Below are 18,170 nucleotides of genomic sequence, written 5' to 3'. Positions count from 1 at the left end.
CAACTAGCAGCTCCGCTTCTATATAAAAAAAAAATCTATCACTCCCAAGAGCGAGATATGCTACAGACTACTCGGCACTTTCCTTCCCCTCATTCCCTCCTCATTCAAATTTACCCGTGCTGCCACCTTAAATTTTTCTTCATTTGTCGTTAGAAGTTTCGTACAATAAATCTTTTCTCCATGTAATACAATAAATTTGGGAAGACTTTTTGGAGATAAAATAGCTGTGAAATACAAAGCTATAAAACATGGAACCTAGAAAATAATTTATCCATATGAAAAGTTATATTTAAGTCAGCACATTACTTCAGACATTCCAGTATGCTTCAAGATATTTTAGAAAAACCAGTAAATTACAAGATGAAAGGGAGAAACTCAACATACAGTGGAAGAAATTTTAAACATAAGTTTGGGCTAGAAATTGCTGGCTTTCCATAAGAAACAGAGGAAAACAGTGTCAAAGCTTGCTTCATAGATAAGAATAAATTCAGATTTGTAGAAGAGCTGCATGACTTTTCCATCATTCTTATAAATGATATAAACGATATACACAGCCATCATCAATTTGCTGAAGATACAGAGCTGGAATGAACAGCTGACACACCAGAAGGCAGTACTGCCATTCAGTGAGACCTAGGCGGGCACGGAACTGGTGCAGAGGAATGTTATGAGATTCAACAAGGATAAGTGCAGAGTCCTGCACATGTGGAAGAACAACTGCATGCATCAGTACAGGATAGGGAATGATCTGCTGACCTCTACTCTGCCCTGATAAGGCAACATCTGCAGTACTGTCTAGTTCTGGGCTTCTCAGTTCAAAAAAGATAGGGATCTTCCAGAGAGAGTCCAGTGGAGGGCCACTAAGGGGCCTAGAGCACCTCCAGTACGAGGAAAAGTTGAGAGACCTGGAACTCTTCAGCCTATAGAAGAGAAGACTGAGAGAGACTCTCATCTCTGTCTATAAATATCTGAAGTGTGAGAATCAAATGGATGGGGCCAGGTTCTTTTCAGTGGTGTGCAGTGACAGGACAAGGGGCAATGAGCAAAAAGAGGCACACAGGATGCTCCATACCAACAGGCTGTCCAGGGAGGTTATGGAGTCTCCTCTAGAGACATTCATGACTCTACTAGATGCCTCTACTAGATGCCTCTACTAGATGCTTTCCTGTGAAACCTACTGAAAGGAACATGTTTTAGCAGGGTCTCTAGAGATCCCTTCCAGTCCTAAGATTCTGTGTGATTCTGTGATATGCTATACCTTCTAAACAGAACATTATCCATCTTTAACTATGCAATAATAATAAACTTTACATGTATTCAATCTGTATCTCTACACTACTGGGTCACTGAACATCAAAAATTCAATCAGGTTCAAAAAAGCATACACCAGACTATTAGCTAAATCAAATCACATAGCAGAGCATTCACTGTATCAGTTGTTTTCATATGAGGTCACTCTGAAAGTGCCTCCTATCTACTTCCATGGAAACTATAACAGATACAAAAAGCACAATGACACTATCTGTTAGAGCAAATTCTCAGCTACAAAATACTAGTTTCCAACAGTCACCACCATTAGCTATACCTTTTTGTCAGCTATGAACAAGAGTCTGCATGCCGTGCTCATAAAATTCTGCACTGGCAGAGATAATCCATTGTCACTATTAACACTGTTAGAATGCACCACCCACTGCCTCACTACGCTCACATGCATGGTTTGGTCTCCACAAACGTTCAGTAAGCACACATGAATATCAATAGTCACCATTTTTTCTGCATGGAGGAATTCAATGACATACCTTTGCTTCATCTGCATTTCCATGTCAGAGGTCATTTTGTCAGAATGCTTTGCTGCCATCTGTCACACAACATAAGCATGTAATGCAATACTGGTGGCAAGCTTCAGCCTTTGCTGCCATGCCGCTGACATGTGCCTCTGCTATCATGGGCCAACATAATAAAATAAGAGACGTTATTTTCAGATCAGCTCTTGTACTATCAATCCAGAGCAGGAGATTATTGCTGAGCCTTGCCTTATCGGTGTAGTGGTACCAGTCACGGGTCACGGTTGCAGAGAAATATGATTAAGAAGTTGCATGAACATAGGGATACATACAAGAGGAATATGTGAAAAATTAATTTGAGGAAATTCTCAAATGTGGTGGCAATATGCACAAGACACATAGCAAAAGATACTTGTGCCACTGGGACATCTTCAGTGGAATGAGTACTTAAAATATCCATACTGTGATTTTCACATGCTGAGCTGATAACAATACACGGACAATTTCCCACAATCAGCTTGACACAATATACTTGTGAAATACGCTCACATTTTATACAAAATCTGATCTTACTTTTCCAAATGGAAAAACCTATTAGGAGTTCAAATGATTGATAAACTACTCACAAGTGGAGTGATCTAACCATTTTTTTTCCTGTTTTTTACCTCCCTGCATTAAGAAGCAGCACTGCCTTTTCTCCATCGATGTTTACAGCAAAGGCTTCAAGTAACCATTTAAATTGTTAATATAAACTGCAGCTTAGCAGCAGCCATTAAGGACTTGCAGAGGTCAAGATTTATGTGCATCAGCTGTTACGTGAAATGAAATGTAAAGTACTTTTTTTTTTTTTTGGTGTGTGTTAGTAGCAGCTATGACTGAAGGATTAAAAATCTTTGCAAATAGTTGTTAATGTACTTCTAGGTTTCCTTATTCTCAAGAGATAGTAAAATATATGGATATTTAAATAAGGGAAACTAATTGTTTAATAGCTCTGAACTTCATCTACTTCACATCTTCTTTCTCTCTTACCATTATTTTCAAGTCACAGTTGCAAAAGAATATTAATATCTAGAGATGGCTAAAACTGAGGTGGTGGTAATATTAAGTGCTTTAATATTCACCCAATACTGGGGGAGCTGTTTCACTGAATGGGAGGCAGGGTATTGGGGTTTAGTAGAGCTGACTGCTCTTGTGGAGAAGCAGAAGTAACTCCACCTCCAGAACAACTTGATACCTAGAGCTTTTTACTTGGATTTAAATCCTATCGAAGAAAGGAATGGGAACTGTTTGCTGTGTGTAACACAAGTGCTCTGAATTGTAAGACAGGGTGAAATGGTTTTCCTACTGTTCCCCTCATGGGACTGAACGCTCAGAGGTCAGGATGGGTTGAGAGGACTGGTCAGAAATAAACATTTTGCTTCAGAAGAAAAGGTGACATTTCCTTATAGAGCTTCACTGCCCTTTGTCTTCCTCCCCAGCATGCCTATTTGGCTGGCTTTAGCTATTCACCGAGCAGCATGCTTTTTTTTTTTTTTTTTTTCAAATTGTTCCAGCAATCTGGCAAGCTAAGTTGGAGCTGCAAATAATAAAGGTGGCAGAACAGTATGTATCTCAAAAGCATGTCTTTAAGCAGCTGATGCTGGGAATTCCTCACTCATTTCTCAGTTACCTGCAGCCTTCATTTCTTCAAATATAAACTGCTTTTTGAGCTTTTTTCATCTATGTAAGATATCAGAAACAAATCTCCCAGCTGGCCTACAGAGACAGTTATCAGGTAACCACTTCCCATCTATCATTCAGAAACCTCTCTGCTAGTACCCAGGAGATTACTCTGAACACTCTGAACAATCCCACAGGCTTAAGAAGCCCACATCCCACATCCTAAAAGCAGCGTTACCTATCAAGAATTCCCTGAGTGCTCAGACTGTGTGAACAGTCAGCTCCTTCCCAGGGCTGGGGCTCTGCTGGGCAGAGCACAGGCTCCACTCCGCTTTCTTTCACCTCTGTAGTAGGTTTTAATGACTTGCCCTGGGCTCCTCTGCCTCCCAGGTAGCCAACTCTTTAGTTAGTTAATGGTTCTGTAGTGATGAAAGGCAACGACTGTGGAAAGATTTCTACTTCCAATGCATTGAAGCATTAGTTACAAATCAATTTCATTACTTCACACAGAACTCCTAAGTTATACAGGCATACACCAAATCATTACAGATGTAAGTTAGAAAAGGGAATATGTAAGAATAAGAGATTCCTTTATACACTTTAGTATCATTAGAATATTTCATGAGACAAACAGAACTCTTATGTTTGACAACCTACATTATAGTTTCAAACTTCAGCTGCTGTAAACTAGAAAAAAAGGACAATTTTAGATTCTCAGTTCATTTTGTGAATACCAGCACACTTCTTATAGAATGTATAAGTGAAGCCCGTTTAGTGTAGTCAAGAAAATTAAGATCTTTTGTGACAAGAGTTCCCTAATTTTAGTAATATATGGAAGACTTTTAATCATCTGTCCAGGCATTACAACAGAAAGTAAAAGAAGTCAAAGGCACATGGTAATTCTAATCAGACTGTATTTAAAAGTGTTTTCAAGATTCCCACCCGATGTAGTCCAACATATAGACAAAGTAGTGATTTAAAATACCTGTACCAAAAGTATTGTATGATTTACATTCTCTTTACAGCAATTTGAACTCTTTGCATTGTGGAGAGAAATGTGAAGTTACCACAGAATTGAGTTAAAATATCTCACAAAAGTTCAAATCACTCCTTTTGAGCTTTTTACTGAATTGTGAAAAAATATTTAGAAAACTGTAATAGCTTACATTGCTCTTGATGTAAAATTAACTAAATTTAGGTCATCCTTATAGTGAAGAAAACCTTGTCTATTATACCACCAAATGCTAGAGAAACTTTTGGCAAAAATAACATCATATCCATATGAATAGATAACTACTTGGAAAAAAAATCCCAGAAAAATGAGAAAAGCTTTAAGAAAAATTCTACTGCTATTTAAACTGGATAGGTTTGATTTGAAAAAACAAAAGCATCAACATATTTTAATATCATGCACATTACTGAGAAACAATGTACATTCAATAGTTTAGGAACACCATATACAAAAAGTAGTTCAGATGTTCTTGCCAAGAACTACTGTTCTGCAAGAAGATAGCAAAACTGAGCAACATGCAGCCAGCCAGTGTCCTTAAACTTCCACTATGGTACCTGCCATCTAAGATTTCTGGGAAAAAAAACTCTAGTGATAATACTGAAGTTTATAAGGACAAGAACATCATCACTGACTGCAGAATAATAATTAACAGCATATTCCCATGTTAATTTTATTCTCCTGCTGCAATTATTACTGGGCCATAATCACCTGTGAAGGCCAAGGAAGCATTAGTGATGTATGCTAAGCAGCACAGCTAGCTGTCTTAGGACATGTGCTGTGGATGTAATGTGTAAGTGTAATACTTGTCATTTTACTGTTTTTGGAATGACACATTAGCATCTATGCTTTAGAGATGCTATGCTTTTATACAACCAAAGCTGTAGGGCAAGTACACAGTATAATCCAACTAGTTGTTCTGTGCATTAATTCTGCACCAACGCTTGCTTGGAAGAAATGGAGAAGTTTTATATAGTATAGCTAGTTTCCTAAAGGCCTTAAAGAGGATGAACATCTCTATTTTAGTGGTGAAAAAAAACCTCTAAGGAAACTCAGCAGCCCGACACTTTTAGCAAACACGCATAAGCTGTGCACTTAAGAAACAGAAACAGTAAACCTGTTTCAGTCTCATGATCTAAATGTGAAGCAGCACCTTGGTTAATTTTAGCTCTAGTTAATAGTCTAAATATAATAGTCTAAATGTGTGAAGGTTTACACTCCTGCTGTACTCTCCTGAAACTTTTTCTTATCCAGTTAATGATCTGATGCTTTCCAAAATGTATGTTCCTCTTTAATTAACAGATCCAGTACAGGGCTTTTGAAATAACTCATCAGTTAGTACCTCAGAGTTTCAGAATCTGTAAGCAGCATGTCCTTCTGTGATTTCCCAAGGCAGACTTTCTATCTCTTGAGCTACTTATCAAAGTGTGCTTACAGTCTTTGAATAAAAACCTTCAGCTTTAACAGTTGAATAAGTACACATTTGTTTATTGATTTCTGCATCTCTCAACATGCAACTAGGTGCATTTGCATTCCTCAGTAATTTTTCTTTAATTTGAGAATCAGTAATTTCTACCTGGAACTACTTTATGAAGGAAACAAATAATCAGGATACATCTCTGAGGAAAAAAAAAAAAAGCAAGACTTGCAGAACGTCACCAGAAAGTAGTTAGGAGATGCACACACATTTAATATAAAGCATTCTCCATTTGACGTGGTTAGTAACAAGTGCAGTAACTGGAAACTACAATTTATGAAATCGATGAATTATATCATATTTGAAAAGCTTTACTCCTATGCAATGATTTTTTTTTTGTGACGATTATCATTCAAATGCATTTTTTCTGAATGTTAAGATTCCAAAAAAGATTGAGTGCTAAGTGTCATAGAAATGGCACAGACAGTGACATTAAGAAATATATGAATGTAAGCAGCATCTAGCTCTGGATAAGTTGTAGTTTGATATCTCCATTTAAAAGCATTATATTTCTTCCTTGAAAACTAGTTGGGAAAACCTGACATAGCTTAGAGGAAGAAAAAACAGATGATGAAAGTGTCTTTGTGGACAGCAATGTGAACGTGAGTCAGCACTGTGCCCTTGCAGCTGAAGACTGCAAGGGTACCCTGGCCTGTTTCAGGCAAAATATTGCCATCAGGTTAAGGGAAGTGATCCTTCCCCTTTGCTCAGCATTGGTAAAGCCACACCAGCAGCACTGTGTCCACTTCTAGGGCCCCCAGTATAAGAAATAGGGGGAAATAAGAAATAGTCCAAACCAGGGGGTATTGGACTAGATAGCCTCCAGATGTCCCTTTCAACCCCAACCATTCTTTGATTCCATGAACCACACTGCTATCATCTTCTCATCACTACAGCACTACTGGCTAACTTTCCTAGCCATTTTGAAAACTGTCTTGCAATTATTTCATGCTTCTTAAACAAGACACAAATACAATAAACTATATGATCATACAAAAAGCCTGATGTCAAGGAAGTGCTAGATTAGAACTGCAGAGATAGAAAACTGTCATTTATTTCTTCCAGTGATAGCAATGCACAAGATAAACCAATTACATGCTTCCCAGATGTTGAGATGCCAATCATAACCACTCATTGCATATTTTCCACTGTTTTACAAACTGATCAATCAGCTCTCACACAGAAAAAAAAGACCATAGCAAAACAAAACACAGGCTATTATAAAGATGAGAAATTAACAGATCTATCTTTGCAGAACCCGAACATTTCAATCACTTGTCTTCCACACTATACATACTGAAAGACCATAGAAGAGAAAGAAAACAGGAATGGCCTTGCACAGCCCGGAGTAGTTTCTGAAGCTGGAGTTTGGTCAGGTGGAAAGAGGGCTACCTGCAAAATTCTGGAAGTAAGAAAATTTTCTCAGGCTCATGAAAGCTTCCAGAAAAAAGTCCTACAGAAATTATGGTATACAAACTTCCACCAGCTTTCCTTCCAAGTGAAACATCCCTTGCTCATCTGGGCTTCTTTAGCTTATCTCTAGTTTTATGCCTACATTTCTGCACATGGATAAAACAAATTTTCCAACAAGAACACACAGTGCTATGCCACTGAAAACACCAAGCAGGACTATGACAATACAGTAACAGAACGGAGTAATTTCCAGCTTTCTGATTTTTTCAATACTGCAACGTTTAAAAAATTACTCACAGATCTAAAACTGAATATAATATGAATTGTCTTGTTCTTGGTTCTCACTCTTGTCTTTCATAGAATCTTAAGCCACAGTGAAAGTTGCCAAAGAGGTATACAATCAAAAAAAAAAAAAAAAAACAAAAAACCACCTCACTGAGAACGTCACCACCAAGAAGTACTGTCTGTCTAAAACCCAAGCTTATCTTTTTTGTAAAGATCAAAATTCTAGATCCTATATGATTTAGAGCTAGAAATCAAATGCAGCTTTGACAAAGCTTTGAAAAGGTTTTTATGATTATATCATACTCAAGTCTAATATGCATGAAATAATGAAGACAACATTTTACACAGAAAATATATCGCAGAAAAAGTAAATGTTTTATATAATTTACAAATAGCTCAGCTTTGTCTAAAATTGTAATTAAAAATAAAATCATGTTTTGTACATCAAACTTCTGTAATGCTGCTTGTTTCCCCAGGTAAACAAGGACTTATTTTATTGAGAAATGATTTTTAAACATGGCAGCTTTTCTGAATAATTCGGAACTGACTGACCCACCTCTAAGTTTTTCTGAAGACTACAAATGTAATTCATATAGATAGCCAGTAGATGGTTTTCTAATATAAATAATTTATTCAGTGTAATTGCATGTTTTATGGCTAATAACACCATCATTTTCTGAGTACACAGCACGTTTAATCTAACATAAAAGTATTGTTTTACCTATACTAAATCAAAACTGAAGAAAAATAAGCAGAAATAACATGCTTACATGCTTGAAAAACATTTCATTTAGAAAAACAACGTTTGCTGTATTTTTACAGTTGATATTTTTCATTGCTTTAGGAGCCCACAAAGAAAATATAGAAAGCAAGTTTTATTTAAGAAATGAAAAGCACTTAACTTCAGTCAACTACAAAGTTAAAAAGATATGCTATGGCATATTTTCAAGTACAAAGGTTTGGGGTGTATTAGATGTTGATGTTCTTGATATTACACATTCTTAGAAACAGATTACACAGATTACAGAGGTAAAGCCAACTGTAATACTGTAGAGAAAAAAGCTATGAGGCCAGCTGTAACCCCTTCTAACCTCAACTTAGTGGCTATTCAGATTCAATTCCTCAAGTATCTCTCACAGTTTTAATATCCACATGAACACTGTACCAAAATGACTAGTGAGCAGCAAACACAATAACGTATGAAAAATATCTCTACATGTTTACATTCTTTTGACTGTTTCTACCTACCTACTTCCAGCATCTTCTCATCAACTTGTGGGCTGAGAGAACTCATTGTGAGTAGCCCTGTGGAGAAGGACTTGAGGGTTTTGGTTGATTAAAAGCTTGGCATGAACCAAGAACATGTGCTTTCAGCCCAAATGATGGGCTGCATCAAAAGAGGGGTGGCCAGATGGGTGAAAGAGGCAACTGTTCCCCCTCTGCTCTACCCTCATGAAACCCCATCTGGAGTACAGTGTCTAGATCTGGGGCCCCCAGCACAAAAAAGGATCAAAGCCATTGGAGCAGGACCAGGAGGAGCACAAAGGCGATCAGAGGACTGGAGCACCTGTCCTACAAAGAAAGAAAGCTGTGGGAGCTGGGCTTGTTCAGCCTGGAAAAGGCTCTGGGGAGATCTCACTGTAGCCTTCCAGTACTTGAAGGAAACTTACAAAAAAGACAGATATTTTGACAGTGATAAGACAAGAGAAAACGTGTTTCAACTAAATGAAGGGATATTTAGATAAGATGTTAGGAAGAAATTCTTTATTTAGAGGGTGGTGAGGCACTGGAACAGGTTGCACAGGGAAGTTTTGGATGTCCCATCCTGGAAGGTGTTTAAAGCAAGGCTGGATGGGGTCCTGGACAGCTGGCAACTCTACCCATGGCTGGGGTGCTTGAAACTAGATCATCTTTGAGGTCTTCTGCAACCAAAGTGATTCTATAATTTCTTCAAGAGAAAAACTTCTCTAATTTTATAAGGCACTCATTATACCAGATTGGAAATCTGATTTAATATAGAAAAAAAAGGGGAAAAAATCAAATGTTTGGCACAGAAAGACCTCCAAAGACAACAGTCTGTTACCAAAAGATTCTGGGAAAATTATGCACAGCACAGTACAGCAAATTTGGTATAATCTTTTCACATAAATCAGTTTTGAATCCTTTGTAAAGAGATCTATGAAGCATTAAAACTCTTCTTGTGGGTCTAACAATGAAAGGATAAATGAATTAGTTAAGTGTAAGACATAGTCCAAGCATGACTAAGAAGCAGAATACTGTTACTATTTTACAAATATCATTATTCCAAATATTTGTGTGTAAAAGAGCTACACAATTCAATCTTGAAGGACAAAAAGATTTCTGTAAATCCTATGAAAAAATAATTAAATCAGTGTATTAGCTTTGAAATAGCACAGAGCATTAAAACCTTAAGCCTTTAACAAAGACTGTTTTCAAACTAATTTATGTATGGGGTTTTTTTTAATAACTTCAGAAAACTCAACAGTGAACCCCATTTGGGCAAATTGCCTCAGCACATATATTTTAGAAAGATAAAATAAAGGAAATATTAAGTGGCAAGATCATTCAACACTTCCATGGTGTGTCTGTGTGAATTCTCTAAGTCAGGTATGGAAATATGCATTTAACTCACTAAGTCACCTGAAATTTAGATTGAGAGAGAATGCATCACTGACTTTCATGCAATTTGTGTTCTCTACACTCCTTTAAAAAACAGCAAAACAAAAAAAAAACCAACAACAAACAGGAAAAAACAAAACTTTTTCTGCCCAGATAAGGAAAAAAAGTGCAGAATAAAACAGTACTTTAAAGAGAAGTGAACAAAGGTCTAAAAATACCCAAAGGCTGATTACTGCCTGACTGGATGGGAGGGATAGCACAGAGATGTAGTGAGATTGGGGGATCTTGTATGTCATTAACTCCCTTCATTGAGCCCAATAAATCTAATCAGAGTGAAAATTTTAGAGAAATTCTGGTCAGGATCTTTTTTTGAAGGATGATATCTCCTTGTAGATGAATTAAGGAATATTAGGCTGGCAAAGAAAAATGATTTCTCTAATGTGCTCCCAAAGGACGCATTCTTTTGCCTTAACTAAATGACTTACCCTTAACAAGGCTTTTCTAGAACACAATGTAACTGCTTGTTTTCTGCTACAAGAAGAGACTACAAGTGCAGCGAGTGATCATCATAGTAACTTGTTTTCCAAGCCAGAAGTAATAAAAAAGCCTTCTATTTCTTCTGGTTGCTACAGGAGCAATAAGTAGTTTTGCTCTAACAAAATGATCTAACACCCTGGTGAAAAATACATCAAAGGGTTAGTTTTGAGTTCACTTCTGTCCCACTCTTCTCTGAGAAATACCCAGATACATGGGTTGCCTGCAGCTGACATTCTTTGGGGGTAAAATTCACACTAGTTCTCCCATTTTTCTCCAGTAATCAGAAGGAAAAAAATATACATTTCTTTAGTAAGACAGATTAAAAATAATATTATTTAATAGGTTTAAATGAGTTATGGAATAACAGCATTTTCTAAGAAAAAAAACAGTGATGCTTTACCTCGTTATTGAGGAGACAAAACTCCCCACCTTTCTTGTTACACTGCTGTGGTATTAAAGAATTAAGCACACAATGAAAGATTAGATGGAAGAGACCACTGACAAACTAAAACCAAGGAAAAGCATTACATGAGGTCAATCCAGAGGACAATCCTTCAAATGGGTCTGGGTTAGCAAAGTGTAAGCAGTCACTTACACTTTGCAATTGAAGCATGAACTATTCTAAACATATTTTTCTAAGAACATAGAATAAGTTTTTCTAAGTATATTTATGGTCAGATGGTATACATTTGTGGTCAGAGAGCTTCCTTAAAGAGAAGAAAAAGGTATCTAGCTTAAAGAGAGTAAGTGGGGTAGAGAACAGAAGCACGCTGCTAGGTGGATGAAATTTAAGAGTAAGACCTGCAGTTTGATTTATTTTTTTTTTAAATTCTCCACTGATAATCATAAAATGAATCCAATTATAACAATTCATTTTGTCAGTGACTTTCTAGACATTTGGAACTGCTTTCCAAAATTGCTGAAACACTCCTACTAAAAAATTATTTTTCAAATAAATAAATATATACTTAAAATAACCCAGCAATATATACTGAAGTTTTATCATAAAGATTGCTAATTAAAATAACATTTGGACAGTATTTCATTCCTGTCAATTCTATCTTCCTTACAGTTGAGGGACTGAAAAATGCACATTCTTCATTCATAGGCCACCCATTACCTGAGATCCAACACTCTAAAATCAAGAGCTATCAAGAGTTACCAAATAATTATTTTCAAATAATGACACCCATCTGACCCTCTCCTCCCCCACTTTTTTTTATTACTACCATATTGATTTTGTTGTGTAGAAATTTTGAGTAACATAAGAGCTTTCAAGTAAAAATGTTCCTAAATGATGTAAACAATGTTTACAATGCATATTCATTCAATAATGATAGTTCCCTGAACACTGAGTACAGAAACAAATCATGTTTTGCATGCCCAGAAAGGCCTCCTCTTTCTTAGTCTTCAAAATCACTTCCAAACAGAAGTGACATTAAAATTCTCCAGAACATCCTGCTCATGTGAAAACAGTAAGATACACTGACAATGACAGCACTTGTTTTAGAAGTCCATCCTGGATTTCAGTCTGGAATGTTTACTTTCTTCTCCTACACACATGAAAAAAAAGACTACATGAAGCTGCAGTAACTTTTTAACTGTGTCTACCATATACAAAGAACATTTACTTCAAAATTGTTAAAAATGCAAAGGCATTCAGTCATGTAAATGTGCTTATTTGCTCCTCTGAACGATGAGAACTATTGTTACATTAGGATTAATTTGTGCCACAAGGAACCATGCATTATCTTCCAGGTTGGCATACACACAATGCAATACACACTTCTGTTGAAAAAGGTGGTAGTGGAAGTTTCAATTCTTGATGACTGAAAATATCTTTTTGAATACCCACTCTTAACAGAAGCACTCCACTGGTTCAAAACACACTAGTTCACAAACTGCACTACCAGCATCAGTTAAGTTTGAAGACAGAAAAAAAAAAAAGTCAGATAAATATGAATTACTGATGTAAGGAGTACTGTCTGAGAAGCATTGAAATGTGAAAATTTAAGACCCAAGACTGTCAGAGCAGAATGTCTCCAGAGTGGGAGCTGAAAGAAAGTTATAGGAACAGCAGCAAATACATTGGCTCAATTAGCATGAGATGTGCCAAACAAGACTTTTTAGAGGACTTTGCAGGAGATTTTTTTTTTGGCAGCAAGAAAGAAAGCAGAAGTGTAATTTCCATCTTCTAGCACAGTGGCTATTAAAAGAAATTGCTTTTATATTTGAAAAAAAGAAAGCACTTAAAAGAAGCAAAGACATTCTGAAGGAAGTGCAAAAAATACCTCTCCTTTTAGAAATTTAGACTCTCTTTGAAAGACTTCAGATGACTGCCACGCTAGTAAGTAACTTAAAATACATAGTTCACTCCAAACGTAATGCTTCCTATTTATTTTCATGGAACTACAACAGATACAAGAAGTACAATAACACTATTTGAGAGAGCAAATTCTAAGCTACAAAACTGTTTTTCAGCACAATCACCACCATTAGCTATGCATTTTTGCCAGAACTGAACAAGAGCATGCAAGCAGCATTCATAAAATTCGGCACCAGTAGAGGTGATCCACAGTTGCTGAAACACACTACTGATTGCCTTCCTGTGTTCACATGCATTGTTTGGTGTCCATAAATGTTCAGCAAGCTGATGAATATCAATCGGTGCCATTTTTTCTGCGTGGTGGAATTCAGGGACACACCTCTGCTTCATCTGAACTTCCATGTCAGATACCATTTTATCAGACTGCCCCTCTACTGCCATCTGTTGCATGGCCACAAAATGAAACAGAATATTGATGGGAAGGTTCAACCTCTACTGCCATACCACCAACATTTGCCCATCATGTCAAGGGTCAAGATTGTAAAACAGAAGATATTTTCAAGGCAGCCCTTATCCTTCTTTCTTGAATTATAACATACATACAGAAACTTACATTGTATATGCAAAACAGAAGAAAGCTTTTCAGAGAATAAACTACTGTCAAAGCTTAGAAGTACCATTTCAGATACCTGTTGTTCTTACAAGTATGATTTTATTATCAGTCAGGAATTCCAACTACTCTGGACTGATGCCAAAATTACCAGTAAGAAATTTTGCTAAAGGAAACAGTTCACTGATGTATACTTCTATAAAGGAAGTTTAATTTTGGTAAGAAAATAATTTTGCTAATGAATTAGATATTAGTTCTTGTTATTTGACTTCTTCTATTTCGTTATTCAGAGGAGAGTACTTCCCTCTGAAGCTGAAGAACATGTTCCGAACACACTAAGTACTGAACCTTTCAATTGAAAACTGAGGAAATTCTCAGCAGAACAATCAGCCTTAACAGATGTTTTACAGAAGCTGAAATTACTGGAAGAAAACACTGTAAAAATGTAGGTCTTGGTATTGTGATTTGATAGCAATCAGAAGTAAGTTTTTTAAAAAGACACTGTACAAAGCTTCTGATAATGAACCGAGAAATAACAGAATCACCTAGCTTGAAGAAACCTTCAGATTATCAAGTCCAACCATTAACTTGATCTTCTAAGTCTCATCACTAAACCACGACACCTTGGTACCTCAGTGAACACATCACAGAATATCTGATTTATGTTAAGTCTAAATAAGATTAGCTGCTTTATTGAAACATTTCATTAACTGTTTCCAAAATCTATTCTTGTTAGAAGAAAGGCAAGTATATGGGAACAATTGCATTTGCTGTTCAGGGCATCACCTTCCACTGGAAATTTCCAGCATCTAGAAACTAAAGGAGGTTAAAATCTCACCATCTACACAATGCTTGGCAAGTTTCTTAACAAGATTATTTCACACTCCTGTCCATTCTTCTCCCAGATATATTCTTATGACATTTCTTGCTGAAGTCAGGTAACTGTCTGCTTCAACAAACACTGCATCAAAGCTCTAAATGCAATTCTTCTATTCCAGAACACCTTCTATAAGCAGCAGCTCAGAATAACACAAACCAAATGAAGATCAAAAAGATTTAAGAATAAAAACTCATTTACCTCACTTAAATTTTCTAAATAAAAGTAACCTGAAGATGTATTTTATTGTTATGCAGTTCATAATTGCAAGAGGTGGATCAGAACTTTACACGTCATATAAGTCAGGTAAAGAGTCATGATATTCTGTAGATTTCCAGAGTAGAGCCCAGTTAATGCCAGTCTAATAATAGCAGAAATGCAAAATTTCTATATTAAAATGCTATAGTTTCCATGTCAGTAACTTCTGAATAGTTGTAAGTGGAGCATTACTTACAAGAGATCACCAGTCTCTACAGGCTGCATCTCTTGTAGGAACAAGCTGATCTGGAATATGGAAGTACTGGATCATTGATAACATTTTTCTTCATTAAAAATAATTTATAGATTCTGGAGACAATAAGAGCTAAAACATGAGCAAGAGAGTGATCAAAGGAATTTCTGAAATAATGATTTAAAGGTCAGTTTAAGGGTAGATTTGCATGATGAATAGTTGGGACTGGCCTCTACAACACAAACTGTTTTCTTAACAGGGAAAGAGGTAATGGTGTTCATAGCAACAAATAAATTGCAACTCCAGGCTACGTAACTGAGCAGAAAAAAAGGAAAAGAAAATTACAACCTAATACCCCAAGGACTCCAATTTTCAGGAGTTTTAAACTTTCCAGAACTTGTACAGTGCTTTGTTTTCAGTAATGTAGTCTCCGTTAGTGTGGCTGCCACATACTACCTAGGAAGTAGTGTTTCTGTGTAGTGGACTAAGCCCTTGGAGATTTTAATCCTGCTGTATAACAACTGTTACTATTTACATTATCCCTCTTGCACAGTATACCATTAGCACATGTAACATCAACTGACCCTGGAGACATCAATTTAAGACTTCAAACTAAAAACGGAACTAGGATGACAGAATCATACAGCATTTCCTGCCTAGAAGACACTGGGTCAGGATCTGAACTAGCACTTTCTGCATACATTTGCTAGCACTCCATACAGGTTCAATATTCTACACAACTTAACAAAACTATAGGTGTCTTTTTAAAAGCAGAAAGGCTATAAATAGAAGTTACTTAGGAAGCCTCTCAATGACTTTATTCTAGCAGCACCACAGACATATGGCCTCAACATGTTTTGAGTGCATAAGTATGTCCATGCTTACCCAGAAGCTTTCCTAAGTAGAGCAAAAATTAATTACAAATGTACTTGCTCTTTGTAAAGCAAACATGAGGAAAAGAGGAAAAGTATTTGAAAACAATCCTTAACATATTGGATTTTTTTTTTTAGTAAGATAAATTACCAGAGACTAGCCACCAAGACGTCTTGCTACTTCTAACGAAATTCTAAAAATATTTGTTGCTGGTTTGTCTTTCCTCTTCCAAGCTCCACACAGGAGGCAACTTTTAAAAATTCCAATTTAACTATATGAAATGGACCAAATTTTTTATACATTCCTTATGTCTTACCAGACTCACTTTAAAACAAACAATGCTCATTATTAGAAATATCAATGATGAACTAAAAAGTTCATGCAAATTTTCCCATGACTCTCATTCTCCAAAAAATCCCAAGACACTGCAAACAAAATCTCCTTATGAGCATCTCTGTAACAAATTATGTGCTATTTTTTTTTTCAGTTTCTCTTGAATATAATTTGTGTGGTAGAACAACAACTGAAACTCATGATTAAGCTCTTACTGTGCGGAATTCAGAAACTTTTACCTGGACTGCAATGCTTGCTTTGACCTGTAGGCTGATGCCTCTCATGCTCGCAAAAGTCAAAATAATGTAAATCACTTAATTCCTACTACTTTACTCACCAGTAAGGAAAACTATTAGTTTATGTGAGCTTTTCAGCTCAAAATCCCAGCAATTCTAAATTAAAATTAGTATGATTTTCATCTCACATTGTCCTCTCTGCATTGCTTTCTCAGTATTTTTAGGCTTAAAATCTTGAGGGACTGCAGATACCATAAAACCATTAAGCAATATATTTAAAATAGACATTTAATTATCATATTCTAGCTTACCAGCTAGGCTGACAGTCTAAACTATCTATAACAGGACATTCCTACCATGTTTGCAGAAAAGACTACTTAGTTATATTAGTTTCTAAGAGACTAAAGCATAAAAACATCTTAGCATGCTTTTTTTTAAATGAATTTCCCATTGAAAAACTCTCCATAATTGAGAATTAAAAAAAAATAGTTTCCCAGAATGGTTTTATCTTGTTCAAAGTAACACTGCAGAAAACACTGTCCAATATCTGATTCCAGTTTAAGACTACCTTAAAACTGGTACTGTTTAGTTGTCTTTTAATTCTTTCAAAGCAGATGAGACCCTGGTTTTCAACAGATAGTTATTATGACCATTTCTTTAAAACAATCCCAATCCACTGTGACAATTCCACCCACTTAGAAAAAAAAAAAGCTACAAACTAAGGTTGACAACAAAGACAACATGGTCAAAAAACATACTGAATAACGTTGAAACACGATTAAACATCATTAACACTTCTCATACCTGGGTACACTGTCTGCTAAGCTTTTTTCACTTGACGACGATGATGATAATGATGACGACGATGATCTAGGTCTCTGATCCATTTTCACTCCCATAGCCTCTGTTGTAATAATCTGAGTTTTTTCACCTTTCTCTTCTGGCTTTTTTTTTTCACTATCACTTTCATCACTGCCTTCTCCTAAAATGTCATCAACCTGTCAAAGAGTGAAGAGTCAGTGTGTCCCCTAACAGGCTTTAATACAGTCAATATTACATAATTATTTGACAGTTTAGTAATCATTAAGAGTATCCTTCTACTTACGTTGAAAATTCAAATTAAACACAAGTACCTTAAAATCAACTTCTGAAACAGTTCCAGTAACATTCTATTCAAATCAAACATATTTAGTCTGTTTAACTTGAGAGATACATATATATTCACACACAGGATTCAATCACAATTGAAAGAGTTTACACTTAATTATAGCAATATTGAAGATGTAAATATGAAGCACAATATAGAATGTTGTCTCTTTAGAAATCAAATGGATACTGTTTGTTATGTTAACAGCATGTATTCATAAGCCTTGCACAAACATAAAATGTTTCTTTATGTCTCATCGGATAACTATTCATATACTTCCAGATATTCCTAAATAAATATGTAACTTAACAAAAAGCAAACTTCTAAATATCTCCCTATGAATAACATTAAACATAAGGAACCCTGCTGGAACCTATTTGTCTGCTGTTGCTAATTAGTAAGGGCAAGTCCATAAAAACATTTACTCATTTCATTAAGCAACTGTTTCCTTTTCTGAAAAGTTGGCACAGAATTTCATACTCTCCCCTAATCATGTTAATTAGCTCTATCATG

The 18,170-nt window shown here is 36.0% G+C and overlaps 1 protein-coding gene across 1 annotated transcript in view; it reads right to left on the bottom strand.

Annotated features, from left to right (window-relative positions):
- Positions 1 to 18,170, bottom strand: part of CTDP1 (CTD phosphatase subunit 1) — a 93,703-nt gene that overhangs the window by 8,874 nt on the left and 66,659 nt on the right. Inside the window, exon 12 of the mRNA XM_065753009.1 lies at positions 17,315 to 17,508. Within this exon, the coding sequence (XP_065609081.1) occupies positions 17,315 to 17,508 (194 nt within the window). The remainder of the gene's footprint in view (positions 1 to 17,314; positions 17,509 to 18,170) is intronic.

The sequence above is a fragment of the Cyrtonyx montezumae genome, unplaced genomic scaffold (genome assembly GCF_038088225.1).
Source record: "Cyrtonyx montezumae isolate F1298 unplaced genomic scaffold, pur_monq_1.0 scaffold_8, whole genome shotgun sequence".
Lineage (NCBI taxonomy): Eukaryota > Metazoa > Chordata > Aves > Galliformes > Odontophoridae > Cyrtonyx > Cyrtonyx montezumae.
Note: the sequence above shows the minus strand (reverse complement) of the source record. Positions and strands in the feature narration are given on the sequence as shown.